The sequence below is a fragment of the Ceratotherium simum genome, chromosome 13, assembly GCF_057802395.1.
Source record: "Ceratotherium simum simum isolate JZ-2026a chromosome 13, ASM5780239v1, whole genome shotgun sequence".
Lineage (NCBI taxonomy): Eukaryota > Metazoa > Chordata > Mammalia > Perissodactyla > Rhinocerotidae > Ceratotherium > Ceratotherium simum.
The window spans coordinates 51,846,837-51,871,029 of NC_141912.1; the positions used below are offsets into that span (position 1 = coordinate 51,846,837).

A 24,193-nucleotide genomic window follows, 5' to 3' on the forward strand; every position below is an offset into this window, starting at 1 on the left:
GGATTCCATTTCTGAGTCTTCTTCCAACTAGTGCTGTGACCTTGGGGAGTCACAATCTCTAGTTTCCTCATCTCTAACCTTAGTTTAGGATACATGATAACTAGGAGTTCATCCAGCTGTAAAATTCCATGAAAAATACGTTTTAAGCACAGTATCTAAATATTATTTTTTTCTTTCTTTCTACATAGTACATTAAGGTGTTACTCTCTTTGGGAAAGCTAATGTTATCCTAACTACTTGCTAAAGAGCTTCCCATATTAACTTCTTTCCCAGTCGTTTCTTTGTGGGAGGAGCGCAGAACTCTTAATTCTATTCTTAATAAGTAAATAGGTAAATGCCTTTTAGATTAAAAATCAAATGAATAAGTACTTTTGGGGTTACAGTATTCCTTACCTGAGACCTCACATATTAGCTTGGCTCTCTATAATATGAATGACATGTTGAAAACATGTAGTTTTAGCCATATGTGTAGATCATATGCCAGAGGAAACCCAGGTACTTTATTGGACAAACTGATCTATATTTTTAAATGGCAAAATTTTTGCCACGTACAGTTTATGTCAGACAGTAAACTCCCAAGTAATCAGAGAACTTGAGAATTTAGCGCCCTAGTTAATTGAATAGTCAGTTTCTTTGATAAGTACCAAATATACCATATATATAATCAGTTACTTCTTTTCCCTACACAATCTGAATGTACTAAAGTGAATAAAAGCAAAAACTGAGCTGTATATTATTTAATTTTTCTTTGCTTCAAAGGGAATTTTTTGGATTTTACAAAATGATCATGTGGTCACAATTCACTACTGTAGGTGCACAAAGATAGGAGATTAGGATTCATCTGTACTGGTCATATGGCATAGTCTAGAAGGTTTGTTTTTAAGTAACTCATTGTCATTTAAATTAAAAAGAATAGCATACAAAAAATTCTGGTTATTTGAGCCTTTAAAATGTGTGTGTGTGTGTGTGTGTGTGTGTGTGTGTGTGTATCTCCTCCCTGCCTCCCAATCTGAGGCCAATGCCTGGAGGCATTTTCATCCCCTCCAGTCTTAGAAAACAGACAGCCGAGAGCATGAGTGTGCCCCAAGGCTCAGTCTTTGGTCTTGTTCTCTGTCTCTGCTTGCTCCTTTGGTCCAAACTCATGGCCTGAAATGTGTCCTTTACATGATGACGAGTTGTGTCCTGAAATCTAGATGGTATATGTAATTGCCTATTTGACATCTCCTCTTGAATGTTTAATAGAGATCTCAAACTAAATGTGTTCAAAACCGAACTCCTAATTTTGTCTCCGCATCCCCCAAATCTGCTTACCACAGTTTCCCCCAAATCAATTTGATAGTAGTTCCATCCTTTCAGTTGCTCGAGTCAAAATGTTTGAGTCATCCTGATTTTTCTCTAATATTGACTTCTTTCCCAAAACCCAGCCCTCTATCTCAAATTGCCCCCTGCAATATCAACTTGTGCTGTCACTTAAATTCAGGAAGTCTAGAAGTGAGCTCACTATCTGCCCTACTAAAATTATCTTCCCCTTGATGTCTCCATTTCTATGAGTATCACCACCATATCCCCAGCACTGTGTTTTCCTCAAAACCTCATCTGGCTTCCATGCTCCCACTTTCTCACTATTAATCCAGTCAACCTTCCTTTGTTTTTCCATTGCTGCTGATTTATCACCGCAGACCTGGACCATTGGAGGGGCTTTCAATCTGATGGTCATGCCTAGCACCTTCCTCCTCTGTCATAGCCTGCATACTGCTGCTGGCATTCCTTCCTCTGCTTCTGTTGTTCCCTGCCCTGGAACCCCCTGTCATCCCCTCAACTTAAACTTTCTCTGACCGCTTTCATTCACACAGATTCCTTTTCTGAACCACTCTAGCACCTGTTATCTAAGAATTAGTGAAGTGTGTGGAGAGAACTTTGGGCTGTGAGTCTACAGACTGAGTTTCAGTCCTGGCTACGCCCCTGACCCATTGTTTGGCCTCAGGCAGGCCGCTCTACCGTCCTGAATCTCAATTTCCTCCTTTGTCAAATGAGGGAGGTTCAATTAGCTGATCGCTCTTGGCTCTAACGTTTTGTATATTTATAAGCCTGTGGCTCAAGTAAGGACCATTTCATATGTGAGTTACTGATCATGTCCCCACTTTCAGTTCTTGACGGTTGATCTAAAATGTTACTTTAAAATGATCTTTGTCTTTTGCTTTTACCATATTATTTTTCTTCTTTAAACGTTCCATTCATCCATTTTCTCTTTTTATTATGAGTTTTAAGGCCTTTACTCCATTATATTCATATTTCTCCTATGCAACTATTCTGTTCCTCCACAATAGACGCTATCCCTTTCTAGCAACAGCACTCATGTATAAAATTGTTTCATCTTCCCATCGTTGGGTGGTATTTGTGTCTTCACTAAAGGGTCTGCTTGGTTTGTTCCTCTTATTCTAGTAGAGGTTTGGGTTAACACTGTTGCCTACCTAAAACATCGTTCTAATACTTTCTCTCCCAGAAAAAAAACATTAAAAATAGAAACAGAATAACAGAAATTCAAAAATCCCAAAGCATGTCAACATAAGCTTTTTATGGTATTTTAAATGTTTTTTAAAATGTACAGATGGGCCATTTTGACTTCACGCTGATGCTGATGCACCTCAGAGGACCAAGGGTTTGCTCTATCTGTCATATATGTTTCTGAGCACAATGAGGGTATTTACATGCCACCCAAAGATTCTGTGGTGGATTGATGCTTTGAGAGTTATTTATATAAAGTCTCTAATAATGAATATGTCATTAATATGCATTTACAAGGGACTCCACTTCTAAGGAAATGGACTTGAGCCTTCATTTTCATTTTGAAACCAGAAGTCATAGTATTGTCCAAATCTCTTACTCTTTCCAGAAATTCTAAGAGGGATTTTTGACATGGAAGTGAAGCTAAGAGAGTTAAGATCTTTAAGCCATCTCATCAAGGAACACCTTCAGTAAATAGTCTACATATAGTCGGAGTATTTAGAGCAGAGGTCAGCAAACTTTTTCTGTAAAGGGCCAGATAGTAAATATTCTGGGCTTTGCAGCTGTCTTAGTCTGCTCAAGCTGCCATAATAAAATACCACAGACTGGTGGCTTAAACAGTAGAGATTTATTAGAAGTCCAATATTGAGGTTCCTGCTGATTTGGTTTCTTTTTTTTTTTTTTTTTTTTTTTTAAAGATTTTATTTATTTATTCTCCCCCCAAAGCCCCAGTAGATAGTTGTATGTCATAGCTGCACATCCTTCCAGTTGCTGTATGTGGGATGCGGCCTCAGCGTGGCCGGAGAAGCGGTGCGTCGGTGCGCGCCCGGGACCCGAACCCGGGCCGCCAGCAGCGGAGCGCGCGCACTTAACCGCTAAGCCACGGGGCCAGCCCCGATTTGGTTTCTGGTGAGGGCTCTCTTCCTGGTTTGCAGACAGCTGCCTTCTTGTTGTGTCATCACATGGCCTTTCCTCGGTGCATGTGTGCTGAGAGAGTCTCTCTTCCTCTTCTTATAAAGCTACCAGTTCTAGTGGATTAGGGCCCCATCCTTAAGACCACATTTAAACTTAATTGCCTCCTAAAGACCCCATCTCCAAATATAGTCACACTGAGAGTAAGGGCTTCAACATATAAAATTTGGGGCGACACAATTCAGTCCATAGCAGCAGGGCATAGGGTCTCTATCACAACCACTCAACTCTGCCCTTATAATGGGAAAGCAGCCGTTAGCAAATGTGTTAATTATTTACATAATTTCATATAATTTCCATGTGTTGTGAAATTTTATGCTTCTTTTGATTTTTTTAACCATTTAAATTTGTACAAAACCATTCTTAGTTTGCAGGTCACAAAAATACAGGTGGCAGGGGTAGATTTATCCTATGGACTATAGTTTGGCAACTTTTAATTTAGAAGATGAGAATGATGAGTGTTCAAATCTCCCTGAGTGGTTCTCTTTACAGGAGGGTACTTGATTATTTTTTGAGTGAGAAACTAAGACAATGCGATTTCTCCCTCCCTTATGGGTTACAGGTGCTGAAATTTGATGCCTATTTCCAAGAAGATGTTCCTATGTCAACTGAGGAACACTATAGGATCCGTCAAGTGAAAATTTACTACTATCTAGAAGATGACAGCATGTCTGTCATCGAGCCTGTTGTGGAAAACTCTGGGATCCCTCAAGGCAAGTTAATCAAACGCCAGCGGCTAGCCAAGAATGACCGGGGAGACCATTACCATTGGAAAGACCTAAATCGAGGAATAGACATTACAATTTATGGCAAAACTTTCCGTGTTGTTGACTGTGACCGATTCACACAGGTATAGTATATGTTTTTAGAAGTTGTGGTGTCTGAGGCATCATTCTAATTTATGGAAGGATACATTTCATTTATTAGGGTAAGAGGAGGACCCTGATAATCTGTCCTATATGGATTACTGGTAGGTTAATTTAGTATTTGTATATGTACTGATATGTGCCAATACTATGTAGTGACATCATCTTTTTTACAGTGATATTGATACATATCCATTCAAATAAAATTAAACTCCCATCATAGCTGAATCAATTGATGAGAAACCAGTTCACATGCCAGTGGAAATAGAGAGTAGGGGAGGTAGCACTCTGGATGGGGTGGTAACGTGGAAGAGGCACTGGATGATTTATCTGAAGTTTGAGTTTACAGAATAGTAATACTTCTCTTAGTAGAGAGAGCCTAAATTTTTTTTTTTCAGAAATTTTAGAAAGTAGAGAACTTTAATCTCCACTAAAGTCGAACTCAACTGTATGAACATACAAGTCAGACCTACAAAATCACAGTTACCTGTTAGCAACATACTTTGGCTTTAAGAAATTCCTTCAAAACAAGTTATACACATATACACATGTATTATGTAGAGCCTAAAAATTTTTTATGCAATTTATATTTTTTCTGTAAATCATACTTGCTATGTTCTAGGGAAACTTGTATCTAAAGAATTCCTGAAATAAAACCATTTTTAAAGGAAAACACTTTTTTATATTGAGAAAACCCCTCCACTTTCTTTATTTCATAAATATGGATTTTTGACAACTTTTCTTAAAGTTAAGTGTACATATATATACTGAGAGATAGAGAGGAGATGGTGACCTTTCTATAGCACAAAATGTAGGCATTAGGAAATCAATTCCAAATTTATCTTTAAAAAAAATTTCTAGAAGCAAAGAAATAGTTTCTGAATTACTTGATGCCCTTTATTCCCATGTTACGTAATGCCAAATGTGATTAATTTTTACCATGCACTGAGCTCCTATGAACTCACTCATTTACTTTTTTCATTTAGTAATTTATTTAGTAAATACTGAGTGTCACTACGTGCCAGGCATTGTTCTAGTTGCCAGGTATAAAGACGTGCCCTTACAAAGGTTATTACATTCTGGTTGGAGGAGATAAACAGTAAGCAACAAATGTGTAATATATCAGATGCTGTTAAGAGCTGTGCGTGAAACTAAAACAGATAAAGGTGATGGCAGTTGGAGGGGGGTGCTGTATATAAAGGCTGGTCAGGGAAGGCCTCACTGAGCAGATGACACTTGAATAGGGACCTCTAGGAAGTGAAGAAAGGAGCCACAGCATCCATGGCATCCCACAGCAGCAGAGAAAAACAATACAGAAGGTAGAGGTGCTGGACCATATTTGAGCTATTATCTCCTTCAAGCATGTTTTTATCTCTCGTTTTGTAGGTCCTTGTTATCATAGGCAGTTTCAGAATTGTACCAACAATGAGAAATTATAAAATGTTATATAAACTTAAGGTATTACAATTATTTTTACAATTGTGTCTTTAGGGACAATTTGAAGATTTGCAGGTTGATCACTGAGCAGTTGATCTAAGCCAGTTACAGTCAGTTCTCATTATTCATGGTAGTTGTGTTCTATAAAGTCACCACAAACACAAATTAGCAAATGCTGAACCATTGTTCCTAGGAGAAATACAGGGTTAGTTTCCTACAAGCCTCTGGTCACAACATTTTCATCACCTGATCAATACATAACATTGTTTTATGTGTTTCTGTTTAAAGATGCCATATTTAAAATGTCTCATTGAGAGGCCAGCCCAGTGGTGCAGCGGTTAAGTGTGCGCCCTCCGCTGTGGGACCCCAAGGGTTTGCAGGTTCAGATCCTGGGTGTGCACCGATGCACCGCTTGTCAAGCCATGCTGTGGCGGCGTCCCATATAAAGTAGAGGAATATGGGCACAGATGTTAGCCCAGGGCCAATCTTCCTTGGCAAAAAGAGGAGGATTGGCATTGGATGTTAGCTCAGGGCTGATCTTCCTCTCACACACACACACACACACACACACACACACACACAAATAAAATATCTTGTTGATTCATTAAGACTGAACTCATGGCCAACAGCACCGTGACTCATGCCTGAGTGAAGCTTCTCTAACACATATGTTCTCCTTAAGGCACATCACAGCTGCCTTTTTAATTTTTTATTGTGGTAAAATATATATATAACATAAAATTTACCATTTTAACCATTTTTAGGTGTACAATTTAGTGGCAGTAAGTACATGTCACAGCCTCTTGGCAACTCAAAATTTTCACCACTCCGCGCAGGTCTGCGAAGGACCACAGAAGTGTCACGAGTATTGATTTTGGGGGTTACAAATAAATTTTAGCAAGCAGGCGAATTTGTAAACACAGAATTTGTGAATAATGATGATTAACTGTATTTTAATAACTGGTAATTGACTAGAGCTGTGTATTTCAGGCACTGATGATTAGATTGCATTATGTTTTCAATAATTGATTGTTAGGTTAGAACTTGGCTCCTATAACTGTTATACACATCTTATCTAATTTAGTGGTTTTCTTTAGGGCTGGACCTCTGAGTGGATAAGGAAGATAGCTGTTTAATGGTGTGTTTTGAACCAGGAACCACCTCTATTCAAATATATCACCACCATGATCCCTTTTCACCCCCTCCTCACTGCTCCAAGTAAATGTTTGGTCCTATAGACAGAAGGAACTGAATTAAAAAAGCAAAGCTCCAGAAATGAGAGATCTAGAATTTATTGTGTTTGTTAAAGTATTGCTACTAGCAGAGCAGATGTGACTCCTACTCCACAAATGCACATGTGCAAGAAATATTGTTTTGTTTTCTAAAAATATCTTAAAACCTACTTGAGCCCCAATCCAACAGGGCTGGTTTTCTATTCACCCTCAGCTTTGCCAAAGATTCCAAGCCCTAAGAACAAGGAAGCAGGGCACTTCCCGACCTAAAGGGGTCATACGGGCAGGGTCCAGTGGACAACCTTGGTCCAGGTTGTCCAGTGACCAAGGGCACCTCCCTGATGCTTTGGTGCTAGGTAAGATACCAGGACTCTGAGTACCCGAGCCTGAACGTGCCTGACTGGAGCACGTGTGCTCCGAGCACCCCTCCAGAGTGCGTGTGGAGTTCTTCTGAGTCCAGTCTGGGGAAGTTTCCGCCTTTCTCTTTTCTTGCTCTCAAAGACATTCCTTTCTCTCCTGTCCTTCTGGGTCACTTTAGAATAATCTCTTCAAAGAGTTTAGGCTTTTTTTAAGAGACAGGAAGCACAGTCAACTTCCGGAAGCGTCCACATTCCTGCCCAAATCCCCAAGGTAAGGTTAACAAAAGGCCTGGTTATCTGCTATAAGCAACAGAAAGGAGTAAAACACCCATTAAATACCTCAGTCAACAATCCTGCTGCACTAATACACCGTCTCAAGGGAGAAGAGAATTTTATTTTCAGTCATTATCTCTAGCTCGGTAATTTTAATAGATGTTAAGATCATAATATTTTAATATTGAAAGGATATTGGAGACTGCCTAATAAAATTTTAAATACTAAGAGTACAAGGTAGTTAGCAGCAGAGCTAATACTAGAACTCAAATATTTTGGCCCTGAGTTCTGCTATTTTCTGTTGAATTGTCTGAAAGCAAACCACACAATTCCCAAAAGAAACCCAGATTTCAAGTTAATTTCCAGTTTCAGAATGTAAACGGATCCCGTGAAATTGTTCTGTTCTTTTCTGATTATCAAAAAAGGTACAGTTTATTGTGGTGCTTTTAAGAAGAAGAAATGTGAAGTTGTATTGAAAGATGATAATGACTCTGAGAATAATATTATATTTATAGTCAGCCCTCTATATCCATGGATTCAACCAACCTCAGATTGAAAGGCCTATGATGGTTGTGTCTGTACTGAACACGAACAGACTTTTTTTCTTGTCATTATTATGTCAGAATGACATTCTTGTCTTTATATATGTCTTGTCTTAACATTCTGATATTATGTCAGAATGACATGGTTGTCATTATATACAGTATAACAACTATTTACATAACATTTACATTGTGTTAGGTATTATAAGTAATCTAGAGATGATTTAAAGTATACGGGAGGATATGTGTACGTTATATGCAAATAGTACATCATTTTATATAAGGGACTTGAGCGTCCTCGGATTTTGGTATCCTCTGGGGTCCAGGAACCAATCCCCCGTGGATACCGAGGGGCGACTGTATTCATAATTAGCAAAATAAAATGCAAGATTATGTTAAGTTCAGTTGCTTTCCTTAACTTTTTCTGGTGAGATTCAAGAACTTGATTTGTCTTTTCTATTTTGCTAAAATATTTTCTGCTCTAAAATAACCAGTGGGTATGCTTTCTTTTCTTTTTTGGGGGGGAGATGATCATATACTTGTTTTAAATGAGTTAGAAAGTTGGAAATTTGATTTCAGCTATACTTTTCCATTGTGCAGCTTGCCCCCATAGCTGATATGAATTACATATTGTTTGAAATTATAGTTAGGTTCTGGATGTGTGTATGTAAGCAGTTCTAGGACTCACTCTGTTCTTGGGCACCTAACCAAATTTCATTGATTTGAATTCATATTTGGAGCCAGTTATGTTACCATTATGTGTTCCAATAGCTTAGCACATTGCCTAACAATTTTATAATATAGAATTCTTAGGGTAACTATTGATTATTACCTGCATTGTAGCGTTGGGTCAATTGGAGGCTTAGTACTGCTAAGATATGCTCAGGCTGCAAACTAATGGCTAACTTGGGCAATGACATAGGAATTATTATTACACTTATTTTTACACCATCGGTTAATACTTTAAGAAACTTAAGAAAGATGATCCTTATTAATTTTGAATTATTTAGGTCTTTTTGGAAAGTCAAGGAATTGAACTCAATCCGCCAGAGACGATGGCTCTCGATCCTTACACCGAACTCCGGAAACAGCCTCTTCGTAAGTATGTCACCCCATCGGACTTTGATCAACTCAAGCAGTTTCTCACCTTTGACAAACAAGTAAGTGACCGAGGCACCTCAGTGGGTTTCCTTGTTTCCAAGTGTGGCACGTGTTTATTAGCAAGCTATTTTGATAGATGTGTTTTGAAACATTGTATCTATAACTTAACGTTTGGATCCAGTGCTGTCCTTCTGGTTTCCTCTCCAGTTAGAGCTATAGGAATGCCTGAGTTTCTTATCAGAGATTCAGAGAAGACTGTGGAGTGAAGTCTTGTGAGTTCCACCAAACTTGCAGTCTTAAAGCTATTTCTGAGCTACATCTGCTTCTCACTTTACATTTCCAACTGACTATTTCTTTTCTCAAATATGAGTTAACCTCATAGAATCCTTTGGGAAACCTTAAATGAATTATGGGGAAATTTCAAAGCTATTGCATATATGTAGGTTTCTAATATTAAAATAGTAATTTCACAGAAATCCCGTTGCAAATGCTTCCTTGTTAAATTTTATATTAATGTGTGAGAACAGAATGTTCTGGTTATTTTCCAAATCTGTCCAGCCTTCCTGTCCTCCCTCTTGTGGGCTGGCGTGTAGAGGCAGATTTGAGTTCTCCCTTCTGTACTAAAGGGAAGGAGAAAATGGAGAGATCGCTCTCAATGCTTCTTTGCTGCTCTTCTTCTCTCAGAAATGTAATTCCTTTTAGTTCAGAAAGTTTTATGTGGTCTTTTAAGGACATGGTTTCAATCATACATCTGTTATTATTTTATTTAAAGATTGTGTTGTTGATACTGTTCCTAGAAGATGTGTATTGATGGAGCTAAAAAAAGCCTGATTAATAAATGACAATTCTTTCCATATTAATTATATATAAGCCATTCACATGTGCCTTTATAAATACGTATAAACCACTGTATATAAAGGACTCATTATTCTCTTAATTCAGCTTCTCTTTCAGTGACTAATATTTTGGATCAAAGTGAATTCTTCTTTCTTTGCACAAACTTATGTCTATTATTTAATACTCTCCAGCTATTGGCATCTGGTATATAATTTCAGATATTTTTGTGGGTTTTTTTGCCATCTGAGATTACTTCATAGTATTTCCTGCTAATCTTTTCATCATTGACTGATAAAAATGCCAAAGGAGCTAAGTGAAACTCTCCCCTTGTAGAATTCTTACTTAAGTCACTACTTTGCATTCCTCAAAGGTTCTTCGATTCTATGCAATCTGGGATGATACAGATAGCATGTTTGGTGAATGTCGGACCTACATCATTCATTACTATCTTATGGATGATACGGTGGAAATTCGAGAGGTCCACGAACGGAATAATGGGCGAGATCCCTTCCCACTCCTGATGAACCGCCAGCGTGTGCCCAAGGTTTTGGTGGAGAATGCAAGTATGTTTGATTCGGTTTATCCTCTGTTAACTGAGACATTTTCTGGATCTCAAAGGAGTTACTTATCAGTGTTGTCATTCCATTGACACTTGGGGGGCTCTGGCTGTGTTCCTATAGGTACTCAAAAAATGGCTTTCCCATAATTTCCCTTCTTTACTTGTCTCTCAGTCCAGGCTTGCCTCTGAAATGGTCTGGTGGAGATGACTAATACCCAAATCAAGGAAACAAAACCAAAATAGCAGTGGGAGATCCATTTACAGTGTGAAAGACAAGGCTTCTGAACTGAAGCAATTTAGTATCAGATTTTTAATGCTTTTCTAAAACAAGCTTGTTTTCATCCAAAGATAGAGCTTACCGTTTCCTTATGTGCCTTCCTGACTTTGCTTCCCACCTCAACTACTTCCTATATAGGAAGTTTCTCTGTGAGATAACCTAAGATTGGAAAAGGCATGTCTGTGACTCACAGAGGTGGAGCCCCATTGTGTCAACCTGCTCTTTCCTTGTTGGTATCTAGTGATTGGAGAGTGCGAATGCAACAAAGTGCACCTGAGCCCTGCCGTCCACCAGTGTTTCTCTGGGAGAAACAGGCTTGCTTTAGTTATGGACTGAGTAGTTTAAGAATTTTCTGTTACAAAAATGTCATCTTGGTTGCATGTAGTGACATCTCTCATGCTTGGATGGCTGACTGACAGAGCTCTGCAAATACTTTCATTGATTTTTTTTTTCTTTTTACTCTTATTTTTTTGGAACTAGGAGATAAAATATTCCAAGTATTGAGCAAGAGGTTTGTCTTAGAGGTTATAAACAAATTGAGTTAGAGGTTATAAACAAATTGTTGGTCTCAAGGCTAAATTCAGCCTACCACATGTATTGCTTGGCCTGCACAGTGTTAAAGAAAAATGTGTTACTATATGGGGGCAAGGAGTTGGAGATTTCTGTCATTGAGAGAGTGGATAAACAAATTGTGGTGAAGATATATCTTGATAGATATGTAGTACTTAGAAGCAATAAGCAAAATGTACAAGAAAGCAAATGGATGCATCTTAGAATCATAGTGCTGTGTGGAAAAATAAGTAAAATGAGATGTATAATGTAATAACATTTTCATAAAGTGAAATCACACAAAACAGTATACATGGTACACATATCATCAAAAAGCTGCACATTAGAGTGGTTGCACGTGATGGAGAGGAGAATGAGACCGGCGAGTAGGAGAAAAGGGAGTAAAAATTGTCATCATTTTAAAATTAAGAGAGTTAACATTAAAAATATCTTCTTTTGAGAAATGAGAATAATTGCTAACACAGCTTGCATTCTCAGATAGCAACAACTAGATCTGTGCCCTAGTTCACTGTGGTCTGGCTGCTGACTCCCATGTCCTCCTCTCAGCCTCCTATAGCACCTTCTTAGAGTTCACGACACTGGGACTAATGAACGAATGTTGGCCTTCCAGAATGCTTAAATGAGCCTGAAATTTCTGCCACCTAAATGTAAAACATTAGATTTACAGAAGGTTAAGAGAAAAAATGGGCATGTATTCAGGGTGGCAAAAAAAATGTCACTGAAACTGAATCTCTTGAAATCTTGGGTTCCATGTTTGTCTCTGCCTTCTCAATGTGGCCCGTGTTCAAAGTTTTCAACATGTAATCATCCTCTTCTATAACTTCTCAGATTTTAACGAAATTTTCATGGGAATTATATGGAGAGGCAGGCTGGTGACATGTAGGGTCCTTTAAGAGGTAGGAAACATCTTTTTGTGAAAGTTATTGTTAGTCATACAGTAGCAGGATGGAAAAGGCTAAGCTCCCATCAGCTAAGTAATTCCTTTTTCTAGAACTGGGGGGTTAGAGAGGTGGCATCTAATTGACTCAAAGGCATTATCCAATGGATTACTTTTATTAAATTCAGTTAAACAAGAGTTATGTCTGCTGTGGGAGCTATTTCACTTGCTTAGTGCTGTGGAGGATAAAATGAAAATGTAAGTCCCAGACCAAGAATCCCTGTCCTTCAGTCACTTCTAGTGACTGGGGAGACAAGTCATATAACTACACGAAGCTGTGAAACAGTAGCACAGTGTACCACATGGTCTGATTATGTGATCAGTTATGTCATGTAGACCGCTCAGAAAAAGAGAGATGAGCTAGACAGACTGAAGAAGTCCTTGTGGCAGAGCCGGGATTGGACCCAGATTTAGAATGGCAGAGAACGAAAGGAAAGAGCACTTTCAGGAGAAGAACCAGAGCAAGGGTTGGGAATTGGAAACAAGTTTGGTATGTTTGGGGGCATCCAAGAGACAGTGGCTGGGCAGAGAGTTTGTGTTGGACAGTAATAGGAAATTATGGGTGTATCTTTCAAAAGTTCTGTCTGCCAGGGTCTTGTTTTAAGCAGTTAAGCTGAATCAAAATGATAATTTTATGATGGATGGAGTTAAAATGTCAGGAATTCTAAAAGTTCTTTCTTTGTTGAAGGTAATTGCAGGTTACCACTATACAATGAGTAATGTCAAAAGAAGAGTATTTGGCTCATCAAAAGCCTTCTACTCAGCTGTTGAACCCAAGGCACTAGGTTCTGAAAGTCTGTTAGTTATCCTTTAGACTGGCTTTCCTACTTTGATCTTGCCTTTTTCTGGGTAAATACATATGTCAAACATCAAAATTGTGCACTCTAAATATGTGCAACTTATTGTAGTCAATTATACCTCAATAAAGTAGTAAAAATATACATTCATACCTAGATATCATGGTCAAACGTTAAAAACACCAAATTCAAAAGGATCATAAAAGCAGCCCCAAGGCACAAGTTTACCCAGACAGAATGTCAGTTAGAGTGACAACTGACTTCTCAGTAGCAACCGTGGTCACTAGAAGACAGTGTAATAATATCTTCACAGTGCTGAGAAAAAGGAGAATTTAATACCTAGAGAAACTATCTTTCAAGAAGAAGGTGAAATACATTTCCAGGCAAACAAAACAGATTTTACTAACAATAGACCCTTTCCAGGAAAATTCTAGAGTGTATTTCTAGTAGGAAGAAAATGATTCCAGAAGTAAGATCTGCAATATAAGTGATAAATAAAGAAAATAGCAAAGTGTGAGTAAATCTAAATACATATTGACTATACAAACTAAAGGAACAATGTTGGATTTGTGGGAGTAAAAAAATATCAAGGTAGAATTAAAATATATTTACAATAATGGCATAGGAGGGGATGATAGGATTAAAAAAACAACAAATTTTGAAAAATGTTATTTTTGAGTACATACTTAAGATATAGGGACACAGAAAGGTTAAAAAAGATGCACAAGCAAATAACAAAAGAGACTGAGAAAGCTGTATTAGCATAATGCAAATAGACATTAGGGCAAAAAGCATTGCTAGAGATAAAGAGAATCATTACATATTGCAAGAATTGTATTTACTGGGAAAATGTGATAATTCTAAACTTGAATGCAGTTAATTACATGGCTTCAAAACATATAAAGCAAAAATTTTTAGCACTATTATGCAAAGAAAATGGACAAATCCATTAAAATAGTGGGAGTTATTAAAACATTTTGTTTTAATAATTGTTAGATCAAAAAGATAAATTGATAAGTGTGTATATATATAAAATTTGAACAATTTAATTACCAATATTGATTTAATGAATATATATGCGTCAACATTTTGATGTATACATGATGATATATGTGCATCAAAAATGGGAGAATTCCCAGTTTTTGCAAGCACAAATATAGAACACTTGTAAAAACTGGTGAGTCTTAACAAATTTTAAAGACTGGACATCTTATACCATATTATCTGATTTAAACACAATAAAGTTAGAATTCAATTTTGGAAATATAAATCAAAAAAGTCATGTATTTGGAAATTGAAAAACATTTCTAAATACTCCATGAGTGAAAAAAATACTATCAGAAAATACTTAGAACTAAATGATAGTAAAAATTCTCTCTTTTAGATACATATAAAGTGGTACTTGGAGGAAGATTTGTAGCCTTAAATGCTTATTTAAGAAAGAAGAAAGACTGAAAAAATAAACTAAGCATTTTTCTTGAAAAGTTAGAAAAGGAATGACAGAATAAATCTAAAGAAAGTAAAAGGAAGGAAATAATAAAATAAGAGCTTGAAAATAGTGAAATTGAAAACAAAAGTAACCTAGAAGATTTGTCAAATCAAAAGTTGTTTCTTTGAAAGGACTAATAAAATGACAAACCATCGACAAGATTTATCAAGGTAGAAAAAAAAGAAGGCACATATACACCATATTAACAATGAAAGAGGCATACTTAAAAATGCAATAGGGGTTAAACAGAAAATAATACCAGCAACTTTTTGCCAATAAATTTGAAAACTTTGGTGAAATGAGCAAATTTTTAGAAATAGAAACCGGATGTCTTTAATAAAAAATAAAATCAGTTTAAAAATTCTCCGTAAAGAAAACACCACGTCCAGATAATTTTTTCAGAGTTTTGCCAAATATTTAAAGAATAGATAATTCCAAGCTCAATACAAACTCTTTCGTAGAAAAGAAAAAGAATTTAATTCATTCATTAAAAAAGACCAATAAAACCAAAGACACCACGAGAAAGAAGTATAGTCTCACTCATGAACATATATGCAAAAAACCTAAACAAAATATCAGTAAATGAAATCTAGCAGTATATGAAAAACATAGTTGTTGAGCAAACAAAAGTGAATGGCTGGACAGCACACACACACACACACACACACACAGATGTCCTGACACACACAGATGTCCTGACACACCCACACACACACATCCTAACACACACACACGTCCTGACACACACACACACACACACACACACACACACACACACAGATGTCCTGGAACATGGTTTCCTGAGGGAAACCCATGGAGTCACGAGCTGTGTCCCCCATTGCCCATTGCTGCCTGGAGTGACTCAAAGGGATCTAGCAGGGTTAGGCACTAGACACTGGGAGAAGGAAGCCGTGGTCTGTAGGCCTTTTAAGATGCCTGATTAGGAAAACACCAGCCCTTCTCTTGGCATGACCGAGGGCTGGAGTTCAAGCCTTTTTGTCTGATGTAGCAGAACCTTAGCCTCCTTGCCTATTTTTCCATCCTGGCCATTATCAGTTAGAATACCAGCCTACCTATCCTGCCCTCTGTGATCAGAGTTCTGGGGCCAAGCTTTTTGATTATCACTATACAATGTGACACTTTACCAGAATAGCCTGACTGCCTCATGGTTTCCATGGAGGCCAGGCTGCAGGGAAGCAATCTTTAACCAGTGAACCCTTGGTTCTCATAGAACAGCGTGACGAAATTGGATTTATTCCAAAATGCAAGGTTGAGTCTGCATTTGAAAACCTGTTGATTCCGCAAGTAAACGGATTGCTGTAATCATCTCACTGACTGTCCCCACCTCCTGCCACAGGACTAGGTCAGACTGTCCTAAGAGCAGTGATCACAATTGAAAGGAAACCATTATTTGTGTAATTGTTTAGTATCTGTCACCCCAAACAGAATGTTTTCTCCATCAAGGCACGAGTTTTATCTATATTGTTAAGTGTAATCTCAGTATTTAGCAGTACGCCTAGTGCATGGTATATGTGGTCACCAATGATGGATGAATGAATAAATGGGTGGGAGGTTGAACTAAATGACTTGGATCCCTCCTAGATCTCGTACTCTATCTTGATAGAAAGACATTTATCGTTTCCTCCTGCAATGATTTCTTCTAGGCGTTAATTCTACTAAGATTAGTGACCTGTAGTGATAGTTTGAGCGGAATATGGGAGAGAGACTTTACAAACGCCATCTGGGATATTATTTGACAGGACATGTGTCCTGCCAACAGATGGAAATACACAGCCTTATGTTCTGCTGGGAATGTGAGGAGTCCCTGACTCTTGACCAGAGCCAAAGACCATCCTCCCTCATATTCTCAAGAATTCCCAGCTGTTGTGTGTCAGTCTTTCTTCCCATCCTCATTCCTTTTTCTTTCCTCTCTCCCCACTATCTTATGTTAGAAAACTTCCCTCAGTGTGTGCTGGAAATCTCTGATCAAGAGGTGTCAGAATGGTATACTGCCAAAGACTTCATCGTGGGGAAACCACTCACTATCCTCGGGAGAACTTTCTTCATTTATGATTGTGATCCATTTACTCGACAGTATTACAGAGAAAAGTTTGGAATCTCCGATTTACCACGTGTTGATGTGAGCAAGAAGGAGCCACCTCCTGTAAAACAGGTAATGGAACACTAGTTCTGAGTGTAGTGAGAGAATTAATCTTTTCATTTAGAAGTTTAAGAAAAAGGAAAAAAAAGTCTTTTATCTGAATGCCCAATAAAAAATGGACAAAGCATATGAGCAGTTCACAAAAGAAGAAGTACAAATGGCTAATGAACATATGAAAAGGCCCCCAACTTAACTGATAATCAAAGAAATAGAAGTGAAAATAATGAGGTTTTGGATCTATTTGATTTAAAAAGACTCACAGTATCCAGTGTTTGCCCTGATGTGAAGAACTGGGCATTTTCATGTACTGCTAATAGGAGAGCCAATGAGAAAAACCTTTCTGAAGGACAGTTTGTCATCATTTTAATTTTTTCAAAGTAAAATATTACGTATCTCTTGAACCAGAAGATCTGGTTTGGAGACCATAAAAAGGTTTGTATGAGGATGTGTATTGTAGCATTATTTATAATAAAGTGTAAGGAGATTGGCAGAATAAATTATAGTATATCCATCCATACAATTAGAGGACAGAGGAAGTAAGTCTATGCATTTTAACATGGAAAAATGTCCATAACATTTTGAAGTGAATGTGTATACGTGATATGTCTCTGCTTTCGTAAATGACTGGGTACAGTATCTGCTTCTCCACACTGAGGAGGAGACCCGGAGGAAGATCCGCCCATTCTGTTAGCAGTGGTTAGTTCAATGTGTGGGAGTGGGGAGTAGGGAGAGGAGTGGGAGATGACAAGGGATCTTTCTTTTTATGCTCTCTGTGGTTTTAGTTTCTCTTTTTATACCAAGCCTTGTATTACTTTTATAATTTTTTTCATCTTTATTAAAAAAAAAGGACATCTTTTAAAATTTCAGATCCCTTGGGCATTTCCTTGTTCCTTGCCTATTTATCAAACCCTTTCAAATAAAAACTGATTGGGAGCAAAAGAAAATCTGATTAATTGAAGATGTTGGCAGATGGCTTTCTTTCCTTGCAACATAGCTTTCCTTAGAGTCACACCGAACCACAAACTTCGCTTCTGTGCACCCCAAAAGTCCACTCTGATCTGAGAGTAAGTTTATGGTGCTTTTAATGCACCAAAATAGTAATCTGATAAATTTGAGTCTTCAGAGTGGCTCAGCCACATATTTGAGAGATTCACATGAGAATTGCATGTTTTAAAAAATTACACATTACACAGCAAATTCAAGAAGTATCTAAAGTATTAAGGCAGCACAGTTCCATGGACTGACAGTACTGATGCTTCTTATACCTGTTTGGGTCAGGAGCAATTCATGCAGCTTCCTTGTCTGTTGCCCATGTGTAAAATAGGGTGTTAATACCTGTGGCCCATCTTTTTTTTTTTTTTTTTTTCCTTTTTAGTGATAAAGATTAGCCCTGAGCTAACATCTGTTGCCAATCCTCCTCTTTTTTTTTTTTTTTTTTTTGTGGTGAGGAAGATCAGCCCTGAGCTAACATCCATGCCAATCTTCCTCTTTTTGCTGAGGAACACTGGCCCTGGCCTAACATCCGTGCCCATCTTTCTCCACTTTATATGGGACGCCACCATAGCATGGCTTGACAAGCGGTGCCTCGGTGCGCACCCAGGATCTGAACCCAGGCCGCCAGCAGCGGAGTACACGCACTTAACCGCTACGTCACGGGGCCAGCCCCCCAATCCTCCTCTTTTTGCTGAGGAAGATTGGCCCTGGGCTAACATCCGTGCCCATCTTCCTCTACTTTATATGTGGGACGCCTGCCACAGCATGGCTTGACAAGTGGTGCCTAGGTCTGTGCCCAAGATCTGAACCTGTGAACCCCGGTCCACTGACGCGGAGCATGCGAACTTATCCTCTATGCCTAAGCTTTTGAGTCCTGGAATACCTCTGTTCCCCATCCTCGTTACTATCATCTTTTTCCTCCTAACCTGTCTTCTAAAGAAAGAAAAAGGAGGGAAAGCTTGAATAGAGGGCAGAGAGAACTGAAGAGCTGCTGTAGGTGTTGGTTTGTTTGTTTTGCCCTATTTCAGTCACTCTGGATAGTAAAACTAATTCTACATTTACACATATGGCATATTAATGACAGTGTTTGGTCAGTTTATTTTCAGTATATTCTCAATAACAAATAATTCTATTACAAATAAATTCTCTCTGGCTGTCCATGCAAGTCTTTGTTGGAAATGCGTAGGAAAGCTCCACTTACCAAACGGCAGATACCTTTTAGCTCTCCTTAGTCATTAGACTTTAGTCATGTAAACCCTGAAGAACGCAGTTGGAAGGCAGGGATGGGAAGCTGCGGCAGGGTCTAGAGGGACAGAGCTAGAGCCAGCTAGATAAAGCTGACGGTCAGGAACAGAAGGGGATATGAGGCAGATATATTCAGTTCGAGAATCGTGACACTCAGAGGGCAGGCTGATCTGCTAGATCAGGAATAAATGAACGTGGATCCAATGGCCAGATGCGCTCTGTCTCAGGCTGGCTCCATCTGGAGACATGCTAGTAGGGAAGAGGAAGCAGCCAGGACTAGGAGAGCTTATCTGCTATGGAACTGGCCCCTAAAAGCAGTGCGTGAGGATTATGGGGCTCTCAGGCCCCATAGGTACTTGCTTTGTTAAGAAAGCCTGGGCAGAGACTCTGACTGGGGGGTCATATGAGCAGGTGTATCTAGGAGTGATAATGTCCACAGTCAGAGGAGTGACTCAGCTAGTTTAGAACAGGTCCCAGGCAGTAGCTTGGAGTACAAGAAGCATGGTGCCAAGACTCCAGGCATATGGGAAGGTCTTCATTTCAAACGGGGTATGAGGTGTGATTAAGGAAAAACAAGTAGAAGCCTGTTGAAACACAAAAGGAATTTGAGAGGAAGGCTAGAGGCTTACAGCTACCTCCCTAGTTCAGAATCCTTCAACCTCCACCCCCGTCCCCAGCCGGGCTGCTCTCTTTGTGTATTGATGTGGATGCAAAGCAAGTTTAGATTCCACCACTGCACATTTCTGCCTAGCCTCCAGAGTAACTCAAATGCTTCTTAGTATTTGGTGTCTCGCCCAAGGTCACTCTGTCCACGGCAATTTGTATATTCATTGAGCAGTAGTTTTGCACTTGGAGCCAATTAGTCATATTCCATAGTGACTGGATCCACTAGTCATGTTCCAGCCTTGATGAACACATTAACTACAGCCCCAGGAAGTGGGTGAAGGTCAGTGTTCCAAGCATTACACCTTGGATGAACGCGGCAGTCACGGGTTTTTCTGGGAGTACCCTGTCACAGATGGACCAGGGATCGTGTAGACTAATTTGTTAAAGTGCCTGAATACAATTTATAAACAGATTTGGGGAAGGTATTTACAAGTGAAAAGCATGATGCGAGCTGAGTTTGCTGAGAAAGCATGGTGAAAAGGAGGCAGAGAAGAACTCTGCTGCGGTCTGCCCAGCATTGATGAGAAAGGGGAAACAGCTTCTGATCTAAAGTTTATAGACAGACAAATCCTAGTGGCCTAGAGTGATGCTTTCAGCTCTTCGTGGAACCTGGATGAAGAATATAAGCTCATCCTTTACTTTCTTGCTAACTCACTAAATAACCTTCGCATCTGAAATTTGGTTCCTTGAGTTTACTCCTTCACTAGGAAAGGAGAGTCCTGGGTGGACAAGGGGCCTGAGTTCTCAGTGGAGTGTGGCTGTCATCCCTCTTCTGTGAGGCAAAAATCAAGAAATAAAAATATTAGAAATATGGAGGTAAATAGGAAAAAAGTAGCATGAATCAAGTCCAGACCCACACCCCCAACTCCAACACACATACACACTTGGAGTGAACTGAGAAAACAGTTTCCAGATCTCCCAGGTTGAGGCCCACACCCTAGCACAAAGAAGTCACAGACAGACCCATGGGCTTCACCATGTTAGATGACCACAAGGGCCAGGATTGGGACCGGGAGTCGGGCCAGGCCCTGCCTCGGCAGTAAGGGGTCAGTGGACATAGCAATAGTTTCGATGTAGCCCTGAGGGTTACATTTGCAGCATTAGTCACTTCTGTGAGCAGCGATCATGGTGTAAAGTCTATAAATGAAGAGGAACGGAACATGCAGTATGTTATTTTTCCTGACTACCTTTGTATATATGGAAATTGCTTTTGAATAAATATTTTCTAGATGTTTTTTAAAAGGAAACTTAGTTACTGTTAATGTAATGTTTAACACAAAGAGCATCTGCTTTACTTATTGTTTCCTGTATTTCTTCAGGAATTACCTCCCTATAATGGTTATGGACTAGTTGAAGACTCTGCTCAGAATTGCTTTGCTCTCATTCCAAAACCTCCGAGAAAAGATGTTATTAAAATGCTTGTGAATGATAACAAAGTGCTTCGTTACTTTGCTGCACTGGTGAGGATGAATTTTATGTACTAAGATTCTGTCCTGTCTCAGTACTGTGCACAGTTGTCTATTTTGTCTGTAAGCTGTAGAATAATAGCTGTAAGAGTTAACTATTTACTTAACCATTGGATTCAGTACCCAGCCTTGAGGCAGGTTGGATAGTATTAAGTATGGTGCCCCCGAACCAAGACCTAGCTCAAGTCCTGTCTCCCCCCAAAATATTCCTTAGATCATTAATCTCTGTTCTCTACCCCTCAAATTTTGACAGATTTTTGCCTTTTTTATTAATCAGTTGTGAAAACCTGACTTATGTTCAAATTATTTGTATAGCTGTATGCCTTTCCAGTGTACTGTGATTTCCTTGACAGTAGGGACGTCTTACTAATTTTTAGCATTATCTGTGATATCTAGCTTGATGCACTTTATATTCATTAAATGTAATAAATGGAATCATACCGATTTAATGGATGTTGCCTTTGAGAGGTCATATGGCTAGTGGTTAAGAGCATGGGTGTAGAAACAAACATAAATTCAAATCCTGAGTATTCCATTCACTGGCTGAATTACCTGAGGCAAATTACTGCTAGGAGTTCAAAGGATGATGTCTCTAAAAATGGAAAAAATATAGAAATAGGAATATAAGCATTTTATTGAGAAATATGGACATAAACAGCAGAAATTGAAATACGTTCCTTCTGGCAATAGGAATTGGGAGTGGGGAGGGGTGGGTCAGGTGATTTTTCAAACTATATGCTTGTATTTGAAAAAAATAAAACTTAAATGAAAACACAATTGACTCATAAATTTCAGAAAGATGTTGAACAAAGCTTAAAATAAAAAGGAAGTTCTAGGGGCCAGCCCCATGGCTTAGCGGTTAAGTGCACGCGCTCCGCTACTGGCGGCCCAGGTTCAGATCCCAGGCGCGCACCGACACACCACTTGTCCGGCCATGCTGAGGTGACATTCCACATACAGCAACTAGCAGGATGTGCAGCTATGACATACAACTATCTACTGGGGCTTTGGGAAGAAAAAGGGAAAAAAAGGAGGAGGATTGGCAATAGATGTTAGCTCACGGCCGGTCTTCCTCAGCACAAGGAGGATTGGCATGGATGTTAGCTCAGGGCTGATCCTCCTCACAAAAAAAAAAAAAGGGAGTTGTAGCAAACCCTAGGCCAACTAGAACATTCCATACCATAAGAATTCTGATTAATGAAGGTTTTGCATTATTACTAAGTTCTTTGAGTTACTATTAAAATTCAAGAGGCCTGTTGAATTATGATGTAGTAACTGTAAACTCCTTGAGGGCAGAGATCATGTCTTTCTAGACTTAGTAGGTACTCAGTAACTGTTGGTTGAATGGGTAAATGAATTTATTTACACATACACTATCCATGAATTAGGTAATATAATATTATACCCATTTTATGTTTCAAAACATAGGAATCAGAGAGGCTAATTGGCTTGCCCCAGGTCTCAATGCTGCTTAGGCAGAGGCAGGACTAAAACTCAACCTTCTGACTTTCAACCCAGCACTGGTTTTTTTTTCATTTTTAAGGAAGATTGGCCCTGCGCTAAGATCTGTTGCCAATCTTCCTCTTTTTTCTTTTTCTCCCCAAAGCCCCAGTACATAGTTGTATATCATAGTTGTAGAATTGTTGCTCTTATATATGGGACACCACCTCAGCATGGCCTGATGAGCAGTGAGTAGGTCCACGCCTAGGATCCGAACCAGCAAACCCTGGGCTGCTGAAAGCGGAACACGTGAACTTAACTGCTATGCCACCAGGCTGGCCCCCTCAGCATTTTTTTTGAAGTTAAAGAGTATATATATATATTTTTTTCATTTTTTTTTATTGATGTCATAATAGTTTATAACATTGTGAGATTCCAGTTGTACATTATTATTTGTCAGTCACCATATAAATGTGCCCCTTCACCCCTTGAGCCCACCCCCCAAATCCCTTTCCCCTGGTAACCACCAAACTATTATCTCTGTCCATGTGTTAGTTTATATTCCACATATGAGAGAGGTCATACAGTGTTTGTCTTTAAAGAGTATATTTTTATTTTACAGTGTATATAATTCTGGAAATATGACAATACATTCAGTGTAAGCAATTTTAATACTGCCATCTTATATGTGAGAGAAGCAGTAGAGAAAAGAGTATCACAGTAGTTTTCACTACTGAAAAATAGTTACCATAGCCCTCAAGAAGGTGACATGAAGAGTGACCACAAGGAAGGAAGTTGGAAAAAAATCCTATTCCTGCAGCTCTGAGAATCCTCAACCCAGTGTTCTTTTGAACATGAACCAGTATAATGCTTAGGCTAAAAAAGGGAAAAGGACTCACATGAGTTTGTAAACTACATAATTATAAGCTTAGTTTTCCTACCTGAAAATCGTGGGAAAATTGTTACATAATTGATTATAAAAATTTCTATGAGAGGAAGATGGGCACAGATGTTAGCTCAGGGCCAATCTTCCTCAGCAAAAAGAGAAGGATTGGCAACAGATGTTAGCTCAGAGCCAGTCTTCCTGAGGAAAAAAAAATTTCTATGAATAACGTTAGATATTGCTAAATGAGGAGAGAGAATACATGTATATTGACTGCAGTCTTCTATACTCACAAATAACCCAGGCAAATGTGGTGTATCACAAAAGGTTGAAAAGTAGGTAGACGACTTCTATTTCTAGCAATGATAGACTAGGTAATTTGGATCAGTCCTCTTGCTGAGGACAACTAGAAAAACTGTTGTGTGTGTGTGTATTTGCTACTGCTGGAATGTGCTGAACAACTAAAAAGAAGTGAAGAATCACTGAGCAAGAACCAGGAGAATATTGACAATCAGAGAGGCGAGCCTGGCAAATGGGGCCATTTTCCCCTGGGAATGTTTGCTGTTTCTAGAAGGCAAACATTGGT

General features: G+C 38.8%; 1 protein-coding gene across 1 annotated transcript in view; it reads left to right on the plus strand.

Moving 5' to 3' along the window:
• Nucleotides 1–24,193, plus strand: part of EFHC1 (EF-hand domain containing 1) — a 62,485-nt gene that overhangs the window by 13,996 nt on the left and 24,296 nt on the right. The window contains exons 3-7 of the mRNA XM_004424025.3: nucleotides 4,040–4,327; nucleotides 9,197–9,346; nucleotides 10,495–10,687; nucleotides 16,706–16,926; nucleotides 21,138–21,278. Coding sequence (XP_004424082.1) covers nucleotides 4,040–4,327; nucleotides 9,197–9,346; nucleotides 10,495–10,687; nucleotides 16,706–16,926; nucleotides 21,138–21,278 — 993 coding nt within the window. The remainder of the gene's footprint in view (nucleotides 1–4,039; nucleotides 4,328–9,196; nucleotides 9,347–10,494; nucleotides 10,688–16,705; nucleotides 16,927–21,137; nucleotides 21,279–24,193) is intronic.